Consider the following 21,508-nt stretch of genomic DNA (forward strand, 5'->3'; position numbering starts at 1 on the left):
TGGAGTCAGGAAGACTTGAATTAATATCTGGCCTCAGATACTTCCTGTACAAGTCACGTAACACTATTTGCCTCAGTTTCCTCATCTGGAAAATGAGGTGGAGAGTAAAATGGCAAACCACTCCAGTATCTTTGCCAAGAAAACCCCAAATGAGGTCATGGAAGAGTTGGTCCCAACATGTGAACAATATTAAACTATGTGCCAGGCACATTGTTAAGTGCTTTCACAAATATCATCTTGTAATAATATAGCTGTGTGACCCTAGGCAAGTCCTTCATTTGCCTCAGTTTCTTCATATGTAAAATGGGGATAATAGTACCTACAACTCAGAGTGGTTTTGATGATAAAATGGGGTAATATTTATAAAGCCCTTTGCAAACAAAGTAGTACGTAAATGCTGGTTGTTATCAACTAGTATCATTAGTTACCCTTATGTGTCAGGTATTGTACTAGATGCTGGGGATCCAGAGATGAAAATGAAACCATCCCAGGTATCAAGGATCTTCCCTTCCATTAGAGGAGAGAATGTATGCACATATAAGTTTAAAGTAAATACAAGGTAATTTAGGGAGAAGGGAGTCACAAGCAGCTGGGGACCTCATTAAAGGCCTTGGGAGCTGAGCTTGAAGGGAAAGGAAGGTGGAGATGAGTAGGGACTGCATGTCAGGCAGGGGAACAGACTATACAAAGACATGGAGATAGGAATGATGAAGTACTGTGTATGAGGAAGAGCAAGGAGTCTAAACCAAAGAATGAAAAAGAGAATAATGTATAACAGTGATGGAAAAGCAGGTTAGAGCATGTTGTGAAAGGCCTTAACTGCCCAACAGAGGAGATTGTGTTTGATCCTGGAGGTAACAGGGAATCATGAAGCTTCTTCAATGGGAGAGCGACGTGGTCTGACTGTGTTTAGTAATATAAATTTGGCAGCTATGGAGAGGATGGATTTGAGAGAAGGTAAAGCGAGAATAATTAGAAGTTCTTAGTCCATTATTCTATTGTATATACAGAAGAGGCCATTTTAATTGATATTTGTTACATTAAGACTATATCAAGAGCAGGGAAGAATTTCATAACACACCAGGCGTGATGATAGTTCAAATGAGCATAATTGTGGTATGAAGACACAGAAGAAGACAATGTGAGAGGGACTGTGAAAGAGAAATGATAAGATTTGGATTGACTGTACACACGGAATGAATGAGGATGCCTCCAAGGATGGTGGTGTCCTCAGCAGAGAGCAGTTGGAAGAGGAATGGGTTGTAAGGAAAAATATGGTTAGTTCTGTTGTTTTATATGCTGGGTTTGAAATACCTAAGGGATATCTGGCTGGAAACGTCCCAAGATGAAATGTTCACCATTGGCTGATATTACCATCAGATTTACATAAATTCTTTTCTTGTTGAGTTGATTTTCCACTAAATTATTCTCAACTAAATTCCTTCCAATGCTGCACCATGGCATAAAACAGACTCTGGGCACAATGACAATAATGGCTGTGACAGTGAGAGGGGAATACAAATTCTGTGGATTCCTGCCCCAGCCCAGAGGGGATTTGAATATGGGCCTGGGAACAAATCTTGATGACACATTTCAGTGATCTGAGGGCACTACTCTTCTAACTGGAAGAGCTTTGTATTTTTGTTGATCAATTTTTTCAGAGGCTTGCTCTTTTCAAATGTTCTGTCTCTTCTGAATGAACGTCAAACGTTTGAACAAGTCAAGTGATTTGTCTGTCCAGGGTCATGCAGTCAGCATAACTCAGAGACTGAAGTAGAACCCAGTCTTTTGGACTTCCAGGGCCAGCTCTTTATATTATACTGGGCTATCTCTATTTCCCATTTTTTGTTTGTTTGTTTAAAGGATCTTTTATCCTTCTAGTTGTGAAATTTGAGAATAATGTGTCTTAAGTGATTTAACTGTATATTTTTCTTCTGTATAAAGCTCTCTGGAATTTTATTGAAGTCTTTCTTTATCAGTCATTTCCAGATACATCCCACTATCTTCCCATCTCACCTCTAAACTTCCACTGCAACTTCCCCCATCTCCAGTTTTCCTTTATAACAAAGAAAGAGTTAAGCAAAATCAACCAACAGAGCAACCACGACTGATAATGTATGGAACCTTCTCTGTGTATTCTTATATTGTGGCCAATTATCTTTGAAATTCTATTTCTTATTCTTTGCCTCATGTTCCATTTTGTTTTCATATTAGTTGTACTTTATTCCACTGTCTTGTTTGTGTTTTCTGCAACATCCAACAATGTAGATTCTTCTATACAGCTTTCCGTTTACGTAAGCACATAGTAGGTGCTTAATAAAAGCTTGTTTTCTGATTACTTCCAAGTTTTTCTGGTAGATCTTCCTATATTTTCTTTAAATAACCATTTTAATTTAATTAAGCATTTTCAAAGCACCTAATGTATGCAAAGTGTTATTTTGGGAATATAAAAGCAAAAATGGAATGTCCTCCAAGAGCCTACATTTTAGTTTACCCTTTGACATTTCTAGAAACATTTCTGCTTTAAAATAAGCATTTTTCCTCAGTAGTTTTGTTTCTGGTTTTTCTTATATCCTCTAAAATAGAAAGTTCCTAGTCATTCAGGTTCCTGTGGCTGTGTAGGGACTTTAAGGGGAAAGGGATTCCTCCTCACATAGGGGGTAGGGCAATGACCATAGCAGTGATGCCTCCTTCCTTCTTCTGACTGTCTTGAACCTGACCAGAGGAAAACTAGAAAATCACCCTATTTCTGTGTCCCCAAAGAGCATATCAAGGACCAGAGAAGATCCCAAAGAGGAGACATCAGTTCTTGTCCTGTTTCTCTTGGAGCTTCTATGCTCCTGACTACTGAGCTGCTCACCCTGTCTCACATCAGATGTTTCCCCAATGTGTGCTGCTCAAAATGCCTTACTTGTAGTCTTACCCTGTTGGGAAAGGGGGTGCACCTTCCTGCTGGCCGGGGGCATCCACATGGCACACAGCAAAGTGCTGGGTAATTTCTTGCATGTCTTCAAAGTTAAAGAATGCATTGAAACAGGATTTATCTGCCAAAAAACAAAAGGACCCAGAGGTAACAAGTCATTCATTTCCATCCAATTTATTTTAAACCAGTTTTTGCATTCAATCCTCCTACATGATGCCTCTTTAAGTCTTAGCTATTTAAATCTCAAAACTTCTTTCTGCCAAGTCACTTAATTCTCTCTTTTACATTGCTATCCCACTACAGCAAAACATCAAAAAAGGTTCCATTTTAGACATTTCAATAACTTTTTAAAAAAATGACCATTCATTTCTAATTCTTTATATTGCCTGGTAAACTGGAGCAGTTTATCTAAAATATCTAAATAAACTAAAAGAATGGATAGATAAGTATAGGTGCACAGTACAGAGAATAGAAAAGGGAAAAAGGCAATGTTTGTGGACTATATGGCAAAACCAAGAATGGTCAAATCAACCCCCTTCAAATTTGTTGTATATTGATTATTAAATCACTGATGATTGACTGATACAAGAGTGTTTCTTATGGCTTAAATGCTTAAAGTGACCCATAATAGAAGAGAGAGTTTATATTCTGAATTGTCAGCTCTAAACCATAAAAAGAGGCAAGAATAAGACCCAAGGCAGGGATGGATCTCTATTCTCTTGTTTTTAGCAAGTTCACTGAATGTTATCAATTCCATCAGCAGGCATGGTATTCCTTATACCCAGAGCACAAAGTTCAAATGTAATTTTATATACTTGCTCACTTCTTAGAAAGGTGAAAGGAGTTCTAGGTCTTGAACCCAGAACATAGTCTGACTTAAAAAAAAAAAAAAAAGACGACAATACCATAGGACAAGGGGGCAAGTATCAAAACAAAATACATACGGTTTAGGCCAATGTCATGATAAGTGAGAATAACTGGTCTGTTCCCTTTTGGTGAGCCTCGCATGGTGACATGTACCACACCATGAGCTGTTTCTATGTCGTGCTCCTGAAACAAGAGAAGGTAGTGTTTCACTATAGGTTGAAGGCCACACCCAGGATGCCAAAGCCTTATAATTTTTGCTTATTTTCACTTTTTCCAGAGCTGGGATGAAATTCTCCCTTGCACTATACATGTACATGTGTGAAATGCTGTCAGAACACACCTTTCCAACCCCTTCTAATAAAAAAGAAAGGAGGGGAGGGGAAGATGATCACACAGAGCAAAAAAAAATCATGATTATGTGGGACTTATGAAATATGCAAAAGGAGTTGGCTATGGAAAGGGGGTTAAGGGAGTTAGATGACAAATGGGGAGAGAAGGTATGATGAGGTTGGTTAAGAGCAGTCAGCTGTAGGATCATGAACTAGAGTAGGCACAAGAAGGAAGGAAAGAAAGCTGTTGGGCAAACCCAGAAGTCAAACTAGTGGGGTCTGAACCAAATAGGAGAAAGTTAGTAAGTGGAACAGATGACAGAATCTGAGCAGAGCCAGAGGGGAGGCTGAGGAGGAGACAACAAGATGGAATCAGGGGCTGATGGTACCAGTACCAGGAGGGGGCAATTTTGAAACTAAGGGGATTCACAAGGGCCTAGTTCAATGTAATCTGCTTCCAGGAACCCAAGTTCTGGAAAAGAAAAGAAAAATGTGTCATACCTAATTTTATATCTAATAATTAGTCTGACACACCAATTTCATCAGTTTTAATATTCCTGTGAATGAGGAGACAGAGATATCTAAGAAATGAGAGATCTGAAGCACAAAGTGCTGTTGCCTGTTACACTCTTTTAGAGGATATGGTTTTATGGGAAGGTTCAATGTGAGAGAAGCGCTATTGACTAGGAAGTGATTGATGTGTTCAAACAAAATTTATCAACTAAAAAAAAATTACAGCCCAGTAGTAAAGCTAAGCTACTTAAGTTTCCTGTCTAATAATGAACCATCTTAATTTCTTTCCATATATGGGACACAGGAGCTGTTTCCCAAACTTTAGTTCAATTGAGTGTTACCAAAAGATTGTATATCCTATGAGGCACAAACCTCTCTCACATTAAATAACTCAACATTTCTCTCTCAATTGTTGTACTCGCCTATTAACACTGGTTGGGGAGAGAGGAAAATAGAAGGACTCTTAAGAGCACAAAGACAGCTGAAGAACAACAAAGAGGTTTTCGGGGATAGGAAGAGGATGATTAAAGATAAAAAGGATATCTAGATATGGAAAAGTAACTTCAGTAGAAAGATGTTAAAGAGGGAGAATATAGAAACTCCAAGAACAGAAAGGTCGGAAGTAACCAAGAATTTTGAAATTAAACTAAACCAGGAGGGATTGAGAAAATGATCAACTTTGTCATCCTCCAATGGTTTGGATAAATCATAATTTCAATACAGCTTCTTAGACATTTTTTAAGAGTAACTCATGGTCCTTTAAAAGCCTAGAAACAAGAAAAAGCCAGTACCATGCATCAAAGAGCGAAAATACCAGGGTTTTATTCTTTAGTTCAGTACTTCTGAGGCTTGCCCTGAGCCCAGAAGAGTCTTTGAATATTTGCTGATTTGAATCACGCTTAAATTAAATCAGGCACTTACCGAGCCATCTAATTGACTATTGCCTTCGGAATCTCTACGACTTTTTCCTTCACTAGGGGGAGCCGACTTAACATTTGGCTTGAGATCTACACTTTCAAAATGTTGTTCTGATTGCGAAAAGCTCGGCTGAGGATTCATCTGGAGTGCAGTGCTATTTCAGGGATCTTGATGGTGGATCAGAATTAGTGGTCAGGTCACTGTAGGAGCAATAGTACTACTTTTTTTTTAAAATGACCAACTGCTCTCTGTTCTGGAGAAGGTGGTCTCTCCAGTCACCACATCTCCTGGGCATTCTAGAACACAACATGACTGCACAATGTGACCCTATGCACAATTACCATGAGGGCAGTGATGAAGACCTTTCTGTCTACCATCTGATTAACTAGTCTCTCCATTGTTAAGGCACTTCTTGAGCATGATTACATTCACTTTTAAGACTTAAAAAGAAAAAACAAACCCCAAAACTCAAGACATACTTCCCTTATTCTTGGCTACCTTCCTAGGGCCAATGAATGGGAGACAGTCAAAATATCTTTATTAGGTTGTCTTGCCATCATCGAAACACAAGAACCCAATGCCTTAGCTTTTCCCCTAAGTGGTTCCCTTCTATCCGACTTTGCTATCATAGCAGAAAGAGTCACCATTTTATCTGTCTCTGGAACTTATATTCTCTTTCTGCTACCAACTAGGTCTTAGTCACTTTGAAGCACCTGACCAATCAATTTTTAACTTGAGCTAACTTGCTATAAGTAATAATAAATCAATCAATAAACATTTATTAAATAGCTTTCCTCAGACTACTGTGCTAGGTGGTAGAAGAAATGTAAAATTTGGTGACCAAGTCCCTGACCTCAAGATTACATATCAGTAGATTCAGTGGACCACCTTCACTTATTTTTTCACTCCTGAAATGGTGTTCTATTGAACACTGACTGAAATTTGAAAGTCTTTTTTATTGTTATGTAGGGATTTCTACTGTAGTATGACAATTTGACCAATGTGAAAATCATCTCCCTTATCTGCTGTTGAAGTACATATTAATTTCCTTCTTTAAAATTCTAGAGTGATTTTCCATACCTAGTCTCAAGCCCAATCTTCCTGGTCTTGACTTTGAGTCTTATCCACCATCTAAGTTCTTAAATTGTTTTATTCCTTCTAAATTTCTTATAATCTTAACCAATGTTCTCCCAAAGTCCTTCAATGTTCCCTCACTCCTGACAGACTTCCCATATCATCTTTGATACAACATACACTATGCTTACAACCATTTCCCTCTTCACATACACCTAAAATACTTCCCCCCCCCCTTTCTTCCTCCTCCTCACATAACTTTAACCTAATTATGAAAGGGGCAAGGAAAATTTCTCAGTTTAATCCAAAAATAATTCCACTGAAACTAGTAAAGAACAAAGGACAATAAAAAGAACAACTTTTGTGAGGTCATTTTGTCTCCTACAATACAATTTGTATTGTAAAGGAAATTTCCCCAAAAGTAGAATGAGATCAGCAAATTCAAATCTCCCTCCTGAGTTTTCAATTATAAAATTTAATTATATAATCATAGATTTAGAGCTAAAAGGCTTCTAGATGCCATCTAGTCCAACCTCCTCATTTTACAAAAAAGGAAACTGAGGTTCAAAAGGGTTAGGTGACCCACCCATAATTACATAGATAATATGTGATAAAATTTGAACCTAAGTTTTCCTGATTTCAAATACAACACTATCCACTATGCCATGCTGTCATCCTCTGATTTTGTGGATGAAGAACTGAGAAAAAAGAAGTAGGATGACTTGCCCAAGGTCACATGGTCATTAGTCAAAAAATTCAGTATTTTGTGTCTCATTTTAAATTTGCATTTTTATAGCAAAGTTCAGTTGTTAATGTAAAAAATTAAGTTCTAGTTTCTTTAGTTTAATGAATAAAATCAATGCCCTTTATTGAGTATTCAATAAAGTTTACCATTTAAAAAAAATTTCCTGACAGCATACAGCAGTACATATTCATGAATAAGTGATACTGGCAAAATCTGAATTCAGGCTCTTGACCTCGAATTCAACATTCCTTCCACTGTACCATGCCCAAGTGTCATAGGGCTTTTCCCAGGAATTCCAGATGAGACAGCTGCCTTATGATACAGTGGCTTTAGAGATGGGTTAAAGGCACAACCGTATTGCTAAGCCTCCTTGGGTGGGGGTGGGGTGGGGGCGGCCACCTGGTCTGGTTTCATGGGCTTACCAGAATTCATCTAATCTGCTGGGATCTGAGCTGGAGGAGGCTTCCAGTCTGACCCACATTCCCTATGGACATCTTAGCCCTGGCTGGGCCCCCCCATGAAGAATCTGGAGTGTTCAGCCTTCTAGTCTCCACTTTAGGACATACTGCTTAGTGATCTGGAAAGCATTTTTCACAGGTTTTAAAGCTGTTTAAGTACATGTGAAAGAAGATCGCATACGTAACAATTTGAACTGCAGATCATAAATTTATTTAGTATGTACTTGGCTGTTCTCAGTGAGTCCTTAAACAGTGAGCAAGAAATTACTCCATTATTTTGCTGTAGTCAAATTCTTCTGGGAATGATGACTATTAGACACAAACTCTCTCACATTATTGCTGTTTTCTTGTATCATTCCTCAAAAGGGTAGGTGCTGGTTTAAAGCATTGTAAAGGCTCGAGGGCACCTAGCTAGTGCAAGTAAATAGAGCACCAGGCCTGGAATCGGGAAGACTTAAGTTCAAAGTGGCCTCAGACACTTACTGGCTGTGTGACCCTGGACAAGTTACTTAACCCTATTTGCCTCAGTGTCATGGGGTAATGAAGGGTTGGACACGACTGAAATCACCGACCAACAAGGGCTACACACAACCTGATCATTATACATCAATATTTACTATTGAGTGCCCTCCAGATACACAGCAGAAGTGCTACAGGCATTTTATATTCTCTGGAGGCAATGCTGTTTCTGTCCTTCCAGAGCATAAAATCTAAGAAAAACCTTTAATAACCCTATGTTTGCGGTCTGCCCACATCTTTGATGCAAATGCCAATCAATGGCCACCATATTATAGGATTAATCAGGACTCAATCTCATATTAGATGTGGAAATAATATAACGTTAATAGCCATGAATGAAGACTGGTGACTGTAGATGCGTTGGGCAGCAAATTCCTTTTCCCTTGCATCCACCTTTAAGAATGTTACTTCCATTCACTGCCTTTACACGCCCAGGGCCCAATTATAACAGCTGCTCACTTCAGAGAAATCATTAAGATTAACTCATTCAGAAAAATCAAAGAACCGAGAGACATGGGGCTGTTTTGACTACATCTTTCCATTACATGGGAGATACTAGGGGGAAGAAGCGTAATTATTTTTTGTATGTTTACAAAGAAAAAAAATTTATAACTGAAGTTCCCAAGTGAGTTGAGGCTCAGTCAACTAAAGAATATTCTTAGAGTGGACAAAGAAGGGGTTTCTCAGCACAGCTCTGGAAGATGGCCTGATGAAATGATCCAAGCATCTTTCTTGCAAACATAGCTCCTGGGATCCTACCAACCCAAATGCAGACTGGACACATCTTTCTCATTTGTGTGCAACACTGACTGCAGATTGAATGGCTCATATCTCTTTCAGGAATATCAAAGAAGTGGGAAAATATCCTTCTGTAAGCTTTTTGAAGCATTCTTCAGAAAAAGTGAAGCTGATTCTAGGTTTCCTCAGGGCATCTCCCAATGTTCTCAACAGAGAAATATACAAGGATTCTAATGGAATATCAAAAAAGAAAAATCTTTTCATAAACTATAAGCATAAAGGTTCCCTGAATGCTAGGTGGAAAAATAAAGGCCCTTCAAGGACAGTACCATGGTCGTGGCTTTAAAAAATACAATTACAAAAACTGCAGGTTAATCCTGCACAGACAATTGTGCAAGTCACTTCTATAATTTTTACTCCATCAGAACTGGGCCCAGACGTTGTGGTTGGTGGTGCTTAGGACATGCTATTGTGTTTGAGTTCAAAGAATATTAAGATGTTTTTGCTAAAAATTTTCCTAAAATTCAATTTAAACAATTGTTCCATGCCTTTATTTCTAAAATTCAATATTACAAAATCATTCATGCTTCCCAATACACTGCCCGCTTTCTACGTGGAACAAATAATTGTGGAGAAAATCTTTTTCTAGATATTTTTCTGGTTTTATAAGGTCCATCATTATGAGGTTTAATGTGATCCTTTCCCCAGGAGATGACATCTCTCCTTAGCAAATCAAGAAATCAGTTTTTACTGGCTCATTCCAGTGCCTAAAACCACTTCTAAATTAAATCAAATTGAACAAATAAACCTGAATAATGCTTTATTCAAATAACCAATTATTTAATTTCCTGCATCCGGGTCAGCAAGCCTTCCTCTATAGAAAATTCGGTGTCCACATCAGAGTGCTGTAGGTCCTGTGAGCCAAGAGGTGAATTTTAGAGCCTCAGTACGCAGTTTCCCAAGTTCCTAAGCTTCTGGATTGGTCTTGGATTCAGCATTCCATGATCTAATAACACAATGAGCCTATCATTCCCTAGGCAACCAAACGCTGTACTGGGCCATCTGTCCCATTCCCATTCTACATGAAATGAGAGCAGAGCATTTTCCCACAGCATGAATCTGGACAGAATGTGGACCAAGCTGTGCCCCCAAACTGAATTCTACAAACAACGCACCAAAGCATACTTTGCTATGGTGTTAGTTCTTTCTCCTAATATTAGAATGATAGACAGATCTGATTATATTCAACACTAAAATCAGCAGCCTTGAAAATATTACTTGTGCTGAGACCTGGCATCAGGGGAGTGGGCTTCTTGGTACGCTCTGTAACCATGCAGACTCAGGAAGAGTTAATAGGTTCTTGCTTGTGAATCATGCTTTCCACATGGTCTGCTTTCAAAGGCTCCTGTCAGGGGCACCCCACCAATACAACTGGACTCAGGACAGGTCTACTGTTACATACTCACTACTTCTTTCCCTGTTCTTCCATAGGAACTAGAATATCCAGAGCAGGAAGGGGACAAGCATTTATGAAGCTCCTACTATGTGCCAGGATTATCTGAAGTGTTTACAAATATCAAGTTAGGTGGTATAAAGGGAGGTTGTTGACTGATACCTAAAATAAATTTTAAGCTGGTAATACAGCCATAAACAAAAAACAGAAAACACTGTACAGGAAAATAATAACAAAGGGAAGGAGTAAGGGACATACTTCTAGTTTCTAAATAATACACAGGGAAAGCATTTGCTTTTTTTTCACATTGAATACAGTTAACATTTTGAATTTTTGCTAAAACAGTTCAGTTATCAACAAGTACCCTGCCCTCCCTGTTTCCATGCAGTGGAGAGCTTCATATCTGAAACCTGTCTGATTATAAGTGACTCAGGCACACATACTATAATCACTTCAGAAGAGGAGATGTCAATCACAGAGAAAGAAATCAACACAGGAATCTACAACAACAGAGAGAACACTTGTCTGGCATTCCCTTTAATATGACAGTCAATTAAATTTACCGAAAAAGGAAAGTTAGAGCCAAGAGTAGCTATGCAAAAAATTCCCTTACATTGGACACCACCATACAAGGTGATGCTCTGCAAAGATCCTGTACACAGCCCTCTTGGTGCTTGTACAGTCCTTACCTGACAGTCAAAGTCCTGGAAGTTTCGTGTACCATTCTGTCAACAGAAGGCAGAAAACACAGTCAGTTTCCCCAGAGGCTTCCCCAAGTGTGCAACAAATTCAGTTTCACATTGAAAGCACAGCAAGTACAGCCCCTTGATTGCCATAAATCCCACAATTCTCAGCAAAAGGCTTGAGATAACATGGGTTAGTGAAGGGTACAAAGAACTTGTGGGAGGTAAGATTCATCTTAAGCACTTGCTACCAGAGTAACTAGTAAAGGAATCTAGCTTTTCCCAGCAGGGAAAATAGGGCAAACCTGCCAATTACCTGGCATACAGGCTTTAAAAGTTTGTGAAAGGAGGATAAAATAGTTGCCACCTTAACCAAATTCGATTGAAGGTGTGTACGCCTGCAACAGCTGCAGGTGACGGTAGAGATCAGGAGGTGCAGAACTGCACGAGGAAGGGAGCAGAGCAGGAGCAGATGTCCAAAGTCTGGTGAAGACCAGTTAAGACGTGACAGGAGAAGGGAGTGAAGCACAACTATAAGGAGGAGGAAAGAAAAGGATAAAATAAGGTTCTAGCTGTTGGCATGGAACCTACTGATTCCCCTTAAGTGCCAAGGGGAGAAAAGAGACAGATCCCCGAATTATTTAAAGGACAAGCCACTTTAAAAGGGTATTCAGCAAATGCCCACAAGAGGGCTATGTTGCAGAAATGTCAATTGTAAAACTCCTGGGAACAGTTCAGATGTTGTCTCAGCAATTCAGAAGGCAATATTATAAGAATATGACATAAGTGTTATAAGAAGACCAATGTATGTCATTTTCAAAGAAATACTTGGGAAGAGTAAGACTTGCTGACTTGATTTTGAACCCCTTCTATTTTGGGACAGTGTGGGTAGGGGAAGGTGGGGTGTCAGTCCATACAGACCTGCTACTTACCTGTAATTTAACACTCAGGCAAGGTGCACTGAGAGGTTAAAGGACTTGACACTGGCCAAGCAATTAGTATGTGCTATGTGTTAAGGGGCAAGTCTTAAACCTAGTTCTTCTTGATTCCAAGGCTGGGTCTCTTATCCACTGTTGTACCGCTTCATAGTGAACAATCTATCTGTAAACCTTAGTTTTCTGAAGCTGGGTAACCACACTATATTGGTCAGAGGAGGCCTCCCCCTTTGCTTATAGAAGGTATGGAACAATAGAGCTCTAGAAAGTTTTTGGTTAGAGAAGATCTAGAAATATGGCCAAGTGGACACAAACCATTTTCAGCTTTGCTTGGCGAGTCCTCTCCAAAGGTTTTCTTCCCTTTAGTTCTCTAGTTACCAAGAACACAAGGCAAGGGTTAGTCTTCTATAACTGCACAGAGAAGCAATTTGTTTCTCTTTGTGGCGTAGAATGTGACTCTATGCTTTTGGAAAAGTAGTTATAGTTAAGCAATGCAGGTTTCTCCAAAGGCGATAAAATGATATCAGATCCTCAGTAATGGTGAGACTACACAGATGTCTACAACAGGATGAAGCACTGCCAATTCTGAAGTATGATCCTTGGTATAAGACCTAATCTACACAATGGCTGACACCATAAAAGCATGGGAGGAAAACTTAGGGGATATCTCACAGACATCATTTCATAGAATACCTCCAGAAGGACGCCAGAGAAGGCATAAGAGAGCAAGCTCTTCATGACAGTCATTCATTCACCCCAGAAGGAGGAAGACAAAGAAGAGGAAGGAACTCACTGTGCTCAATAGTCGGTTAGTATCTTGGAACTTAGCAGAAGGAAACACCTTCACCTGTACTACTATGGATGGCATTAGAATAGTTTTATTTAAAAGACTTCAAGTGAAAAAGAATTAAATAAGAACTTAATTTAAAAAACTAAAATAATTCTAATTGATGAGAATGCTTTTTAAAAAGGACTTTGTGTATTTTAGAATTCATTACGATGAAACAATCTGTTCTTATTCACAGAGGTGGAGCATATGAACACAGAGCAGGGATTACTAAGTACTACAGTAGCACAAGAACCTATTTTGTAAGAAAAGCTTTATAAAACAGGCCAAAACAGGCTGTGAACTATATCAGGACTTGACTCTAAAAATAAATGATTTAGAAAGAGAAGAGAGCCAGCCAGACTCAGTTCCAAACACTGAGAATCACACTTAGTTTCAGACTCTCAGCCTGGACTGTCCCTTAGCCGCCGCCTTCTTGGCCACTTCACTTCAGGTCCTGGGAGCGGTTATTTGTCTACTGGCCCCTCTGGCCTCTCTTCTTTCTCAAGTTCAGTCAGAACTCACTCCTGCCCTTACATTACAGCGACTTGCACATAAGTGCTGCTGTTTCCTCAAATACTCTAACTTTCCAATCCTTCAACCTCAGCTCCCACGACCTAACTCTTCTAGTCCACTTGAAAGACACACAGGAATGATCAAGGTACCAACACCTGTGAGTATCCCATGATCAAGAAACACCAATAATCCTTTACCTAATCAAAATCTTCTGTCTAGCTTTCCAAATGATGCCTTATACCACACTTGTGGCATCCAATCCCTTTACCCTCAGTATTTCTCAATTTTGATCCTTTAGTTAATAGGTTTTACACTGTCCTCTATTTTTTAATTCCTTGCCTCCTTGTCATCTCATCACTCATGCACGCTCTGCCAAACCCTAATCCTAACTCAGAATTCACACATTCAAATTGTCTGAGTCCACTGAAAGTTTATATAATCGAATACCAATTGGGCCCCCATTAAAGCAAGGAAATTCTTTTACTCTTCCCTAATCAATTCTCTGTCCTGTCCAGAAGCTGAACTTTGTCTTCTCTTTTCTGTCCTCCCAGCCCACGCTCTCTCCACACTGTCAGCTAACCACCACACCTCTGCTTTAAGAGAAAATAGTTCAACTGCCCAGAGCTCCTGAATTTCCCCTTCTCTACATCTTTAGTTCCCTCACCATCCCCCAGTCTCTGCTCCTTTTACTCTAGTTTGATAGAGAGCCAAATCTTCTATATGTCCGTAATCTTCTATGCCTCTGGTCTTCTCTAGACTGCCCTATGTCCCTCCTCCCAATCTTCAATCACTCCCTATCTACTGATTCCTTCCATGAGGCCTACAAATACGTTCCAGTCTCCCCAATCCTAAAATATTCCTTACTAGATGCTACCATCCATCCTGTCAAGCTATCATCCCATAGCTCATCCATTTCACAGCACGACACCTAGAGAAAGTAATCTACACTTGTTAATAGCTCCTCTCCTCTCACTTCTCTTTGCAGTCAGACTACTGACCTTATCAACTGAAAAGACTTTCTCCAAAAGTTATTAACAATCTCCTTCTTAATTGCCAAATCGGATGGCTACTTCCCAATTCTCATCCTACTAGTCCAAAGATTGCTCCAGTCAACTTTAATACTCACCCTTCAGCATTGCCCTCTGCCTCTCAAATTGGAGGGCAGAGCCATGAGCTCCAAAACCTTCATTTAAGGAAGGGGAGGGTCCAGGACAGCCATGTACCATTGGGCTGCATTCCTTCTGGATTTTTCTGCCAAGACATCAGGAACCTTCATCATCCTGCAAAAATCCAATCAGCCTTGATACTCATACCTTGAATCAGTCAGTGCCTTCTGCCCCTCTGGATGGAGGGTGGGGCTATGAACTCCAAAAACTTCCATTTAAGAAAGGAGGCTCAGGGTAGCCATAACCTCATGTCCTACCTAGCTGTAATCCATCTGGACTCCTCTGATTTCTCTATTGTGTGCCCTATCCTTCCTTTCCCTTAGCAACTCCCCCTCCCAGCTCTTCCACTTTCTTTTATGTGTTATCTTTCTCCCATTGGACCACAAACTCCTTGAGGGTAGGGACTTTCTTTCTTCCTTTTTACATCCTCAGCTTGGCATACAGGAGGTATTCAATACATATTTATTGACTGACCGAGACCTCTGCAGCACTTAACACCTTCTCTTCCCAGACACTCTTCTCTGGGTTTTCATGTCATCACTCTTTTCTGGTTTTCTTCATGCCAGACAGACTGTTCCTCCTCAATTTCCTTTGCTGAGTCCTCACATCACAGTCCATACCAGGAGGTCTATCTCAAGGCTTTACCTTGGGCCCTCTTCTCATCTCCACATTCCTACTTGAAGACTTCACCAGCTCACTGGTCCCAGCCCTTCTCCCAGGGCACCTTTCTTCCCAACTTCCTCATGTCAGCAAAGAACACATCATCATTTCAGGCACCCAGGTTCAGAACCTCAACATTATTCTTGACTCCTAACTTCATTTTCTACATATCCATTAAGTTGCCAAATGTGTTCTATCCTTCCTACAAAATCCAGCTCCTAGAGTTCCTTTTCTCTCTACTCAACACCCTAGTTTATGCCCTTATCTCCTTTCATCTAGACTACTGCATTAACCTCCCATTTGGTCTAATAGTCCCAAGGGCCTTGCTTTCCAATCCATTTGTCACAGAATTACCAAAATGCTTTTTCCAAAGCATAGGTCTGACCCTCTCTCACAACCCTATTAACTGAATGATAACGGTTCCCTAATGTGTCTTGCATCAATATACACTTATCCCTCCTCACATTCTGTGGTTCAGCAAAATTGGCTTTCTCTTTGTTCTGCATGATCTCCTTTCTGTCTTTATCCTTTGACACTGAGCACCCTCTGTGCCTGGAATGCACTCTGTCCTCATTTTTGCCTCAGAACCCCTTCAAAAGTCTGCTTAGTGTCTTCCACGACAAGAAGATTTTCCAAATCAACTACTGCCCCCTCCATTATCTTGTGGCTATTTTGTATATATTTGTATGTCTACATGTTGTCTCTTATGAGAGAATGTAAGCCTCTTGAGGTCAGGGGCTATTTCATTTTTGTTTTTGTATTCCCAGGACTTAGAATATAGTAAAGATGTTTAAAAAATACTTGATTGATTTCAGTTCTCAAACATTTTAAGTCTTCTGAGATAGCATACTCATTTTTTAATACACTGGGAAAAATGACTCAATTAGTACAAATTCCTATTAAGTTTTTGTATATAGCTCCTCCAGTTTCCTGAATTCCAGTAATTAGATGGGTCCAGGTTGAATTTGGGAAGCTTTCATCTAAAACCAATCTCTACACTGGAATACTGGATTTTTCTGTAGCTAAGAGGAGTATCTCTTGATGAGCTCTGTAAGCTTATTTTCAGGTATGAGATGTGAATTCTCTTTATGACAACATGGTCACAAGGGTTTTTACGAAGAATGAGACTCTTTGTCAGGCCCAAAAGGAATTTAAAGTGACAGATTATTACTAAAAATCTGGAGTGTTTGTTGTCTGTCTTATAAAGCGTATAGGCAAACATCCTTTTAAGATCACAGGGTATGAACAGTTCTTTGGCTGAACAAGGAGGGAGACAGGCATAGATCTTTTACAAAAATGTTACCTTATAACAGGTTAAAAGATATGAAGAAGCAGTTCTCAAAAGAAGGCATATGAGCCTTTCATAGCCAAATTGAAAAAAAATGCTCTATATCACTAATAATTAGAGAAATGCAAAAAAAAAATTAAAATAACTCTATGGTTCCACCTCATATACTCTTAAATCAGCAAAGATGACAAGAAAGGAAAATGATAACTATAGAAGGAGCTACAGGAAAAGAGACACGTTAAGGTATTGGTGGAGCTGTGAATTTCCTCAGCCATCCTGGAAAGCAATTGGGAACTATGCCCAAAAAGTAACTAAACTGTGCATATATGTTGACCCGACAATACCTTACTATAGCTACCTATATTCCAAAGAGATCAAAGAAAGAGGAAAAGGGTCTATATACAGAATAACATTTATAGCAGCTCTTTTTTTTTGTAGGGGCAAAGAACTGAAAATTAAGGGATACTCATTAATTGGGGAATGAGTGCACAAATTGTGGTATAAGAATGTTACTGGATACTATTTGTGGCATAAGAAATTAAGAAAGCAATGGTTTCTGAAAAACCTGGGAAGACTTATATGAACCGATGAAGAGGAAGGTGAGCAGACCCAGGACAACAGTTTATACAATAATATCATTGGAAAGACAAACAACTTTGAAAGACTTAACTCCGATCATCACTATGACCAAACACAATTCCAAAAGGTTCATGATGTAACATGCTACCTACCTAGCCCTTCCTGACAGAGAGGTGATGCACTGTGCACATAACAGACAAACTTTCTGGACACAGCTAATGAGGGAATTTGCTTTATCGGATTAGGCATATTTGTTGAGGACTTTGCTTTCTTTTAAGTTGGGAGGTGAGAAAAATAAAAGATTTTTAATTGAAAAATGAAGGAAAATGTAAGAAAAAAATAAGTTTTAAAAGTTATTATGAAAAAGAATGCTATCCAAAAATTTAACAGCTGATTCAGAGGATGAGGTTCCTATTTTAACTCTGGGGAGACTGGGAAGAACAGAAATAGCTACTTCTTGCTCTCCCAGTATTAGCTTTAATGACACATTTCTTTAGAAGCACTGCAGCTCCATGGGTCCATATGTTTGTCAGTGATCTTTCCAGGAGTAGTCTGATTTGGCATATAGTTTTGATGGAATTCAGCATCGAGAATATAATATGATTGAATTAGTTCCCCACCTCACCATTTGGAAAATACGGTTATATTCTCTGGATTCATTAAAAAGCAATAGACTATTTCTTATGTGGTAGCTTTCTGGAGTCCTGGTTTCTATAAGCATTGGTTTGATAATATCCACTTTCGTAGGCAGTCCTTTAGAGTGAACGTTAAGGGTTCCAAGTGTGTCTTCCTCTAGCACTTCACTGGCAATGTGGAAGAAAGGGGTTCATCTGTTAGCTGTGAACACCTAACTTCCTCTTTCTATTCCTTCTGGAGAGAAATCATTTCACTTGATCAAAAAGGTTATTGCTGGAGTAGGGTAACAACAGAAATTCATAAAAATCACTTTAGGCTTTCGTAGGTCCTTTTTACACAAAATCTCATCTGATCCTCAAAACAACCCTATGAAGGCAGGCTCTAAGAAACAGTACAGATATTATCCCCATTTTACAGATGAGGAAACTGAGGTTGAGAGAAATTAAGTGACTTGCTAGCATCTGAGACAGGATTTGAAACCCATGAGGTCCTGATTTCAGGTACAAAACTCTGCCCAAGACATTAGGGAGGAGTTCAAAATTGCAAAAGGCAAAAAGTAAGAACAACAGTAGGAGGGAGAAGAGGAGAGATTGGATGAATGAAAAATAATTTAATACTGATGGTCCATACTTAAACCATCAATGAAGGAAGAAGGAGGCCGAGGGAAAGGGCCAAGTGCCAGATGGCAAAGGGAATGGCTCAAGAAAAATCCAAGGAGATAAATCCATAGTTTTCTTTCAACTACTGGCTTAGAGAATAGGTAAATGCAAATGAATGCTTTAACAGTAAACTCAGTAAATAAAAGATACGTATCCCAAAGAGGAAATGGGAAAATGAAATAAAAATACTGAAAAATTTGAATATGATATTGCTAGGTAGCAGAAAAAATATAACATGACTCACCCACTTTGGAAAACTACTGCCAAAGTATATAGAAAGTTGAATAACAAATAATCTACCCAATGATCAAAGAGACACAAAGTGATCTTACGACAGGAACTTTAGGGGAAAGAGGTTCTGGGAAGCATTCTTAAAGATATAAGGGACTGGTGAACATTTTCCAAACTCTGTTTCTTGAGAAAATATATTTAGTAATATTTTCCCTCCTTAAAATATCAAATGTGAAATTATGTGTATTAAAATATTTTTACATGTAACAAAAATTTTAGATGAAAATAGATTTATTTTGTTCTCAAAGTACCCTAATCTCTCATTTATCCTGGGCTATTGTGATATATCAAAGGATATACCATAGACCCTCATTCACTGGATCATATTTTTTAGATTTCATTGGTATGACTTTAAGTGTTCCATGATCAAATTAGTTTGGGACACGCTTGGATGGATATAAGGGAGAAGGTACTTGACTTGAATAAAAAGTTAGCATTAATGTGCCATTACTATGCTGGGAATTAGGGTCACCATAGGCAGTTCTCACTATCTGAAAGTAAAAGTTTTAGGAACAAGGCTGACATTATAAAAGTATTGTCTAAAAGGACAAAACATAGAATGATTTGTGAAAATAGAAATAACAGCCCTTAAGAAAAAGACAGATGACAGATGGACAAAAAAGAGCATAAGCTAAGCCATAAATTCACAATCACTTACTATGACTTTGAAATTTGATATTTAAATAGAAATCTGTTTAAGGAAGACAAACTGAAGAGTTTCTCTGCATATATCTGTAGAGATTTAAAAATAATATATTACTAACTCCAAAAAATTCTAATGATAAATTTTGTACAACAGATTATTTGATGAAAGGGTTCCAATACAAACCTACTACTGCCAGTCCACTGACTTCAGTGAACATTCAAGTACCTTACTCTTAAGAAGCTTTAATCCAATATACAGAGCAAGCTATATATGGGGTAAACAGGAAATAACTAGTAGAGGATAGACCATGGAATTAAGAGGGGTTGAGGAAAGGATTACCTTAGAAGATGGGATTTTGATTGGGACTTGAAGGAAACCAGGAAAGCCAGCAGTAGGCATGGAAGAGGGAGTATTCCAGGTTATGGGTGACAAGAGAAAATATCAGGAGCCTGGAAATGTAGCATCTGGTTTGTGGAACAGCCATGAGGCCAGTGTCACTGGAGCCAAGAGTACATGTCAGAAAGTAAGGTTTAAGAAGACCAGAAAGGTAGGAGGGAGCTAAATTGTGAAGGCCTTTGAATGCCAAACAGAGCATTCCATAACTGATCCCAGAAGTGATAGGAAGTCACCAGATTTTTTGGAGTGGGGGGGTGGCATGGACAAATGTGTTTTTCAGGAAAATCACTTTGGTGGCTGAGGATGGACAGCAGCAGGGAAAGACTTGAGGCAGGCCAATTCAAGAGCAAGCTACGGAGGTGATGAGGGCCTGCAGTAGAGTGGTAGTCATTTTTTTGCCTGGGGGAGGGGTGCCACACTTTTGATAAATGCGAATATTTAGCTTGGAAAGCATTAAGTCTATGATCAATCCAGCACTCTGCCCACACATTGCCTTTGTCACTCTCTCATCTTGTCTGTCTCTTTTCCTTACAATCACATAATCTATTAGATGCCAGTGTTTGCTGTGAAGGTGCATCCACAAAGTTTTATTGCGTTTAGGTAAACGGAAGACGGTGTAGGTGATGAGAAGGTCATGTGATGCACAAGTCTTCAGCAGTAAATGACCATGGCTGTTGCTGTCCAACTCTGTTCCTCCCTAGGACTCCCTGCCAAGTCTGGTAGTCTGAGCCTACTCTAGCATTAAAGCCACCCAGAATTATAAGCTTGTCCTCTTTTGGCATATTGATAAGGGACTCTAGGTCTTCATAAAATTTTTCTTTGACCTTATCAGGGTTTGTCATAGTGGGAGCATAGGCACTGATGATGCTGGCATGGTGTTTTCCTGCAAGTGGCAATCACATTGTCATGAGCCTGTCATTCACTCCTTTTGGCAGGCATACCAGCTTTCTGACTGGATAAGCTCTGATTGCAAAACCTATGCCAGCTTCACGGTGCTCCCCTTCACTTTAGCCACTCCAGAAAAATGTGTATTCACAGTACAATAAGCTGGCCTTCATTTGCCAAACTTGTTTCACTCAGGGCTACTATTCGGATGTGATACCTGTTGAGTTCTCTTGCAACAAGAGTAGTTTGTCTTTCAGGTCTACTGGATTTAGGCTTGTCTATAAGTGTGTGCACATGTGCCAATGGTGAACGGAATCATCTTTGTAGATGTTTTTGTACATTTTGTACTTTTTTTGTGTTTTGACTGCAGAGTGGGATTCCCTGATGGGGCTCAGACTCTGGGAGCCTTCTAGAACTCCCCTTGAATCTTCCCACTTAATCTGGTCTTTCTTACTCAAATTTAATCTTCCCATTTATTCTTGCAGTCTCAGGAAGCCCATGGGCTTTTCATTATCATGGTGCTCAGGTCTTTGTTGCACTCCCTACCCTTGATCCCATCAAAACCCCATTCCCCAGGCTTCAGACCACTCCCATCAAGATCCTCCCTAGAGTCTATCTATATTCACCCCAGGGGTACTGATCTTTCCCAAACCACCCCTATCAAGACCTTAAGATTGCCCTACCTGCTTCTGACCTAAGCCCTCCATAGCCTGATATCTCCTGATTGCCTCCAGCTGTTCCCAACCTTTGATCAGTCATTCCCTCCTAGGGCTTCTCAAGACCCTCCCTAAACCCCTCCTCCCAT

The 21,508-nt window shown here is 39.4% G+C and overlaps 1 protein-coding gene across 14 annotated transcripts in view; it reads right to left on the bottom strand.

The window, feature by feature from the left end:
- NDRG3 (NDRG family member 3) overlaps nucleotides 1-21,508 on the bottom strand; it is a 72,684-nt gene that overhangs the window by 21,838 nt on the left and 29,338 nt on the right. For 8 of the 14 annotated variants that reach the window (XM_072631434.1, XM_072631441.1, XM_072631442.1 and 5 more), the window contains exons 3-5: nucleotides 11,227-11,262; nucleotides 3,868-3,973; nucleotides 2,924-3,044 (exon numbers count right to left, since the gene is read on the bottom strand). In XM_072631434.1, coding sequence (XP_072487535.1) covers nucleotides 2,924-3,044; nucleotides 3,868-3,973; nucleotides 11,227-11,262 — 263 coding nt within the window. Of the gene's footprint in view, nucleotides 1-2,923; nucleotides 3,045-3,867; nucleotides 3,974-5,553; nucleotides 5,872-11,226; nucleotides 11,263-21,508 lie in introns of those variants that run through there. The other 6 variants (XM_072631446.1, XM_072631435.1, XM_072631444.1 and 3 more) reach the window with 2 other exon arrangements.

This window comes from Notamacropus eugenii, chromosome 1, assembly GCF_028372415.1.
Source record: "Notamacropus eugenii isolate mMacEug1 chromosome 1, mMacEug1.pri_v2, whole genome shotgun sequence".
NCBI lineage: Eukaryota > Metazoa > Chordata > Mammalia > Diprotodontia > Macropodidae > Notamacropus > Notamacropus eugenii.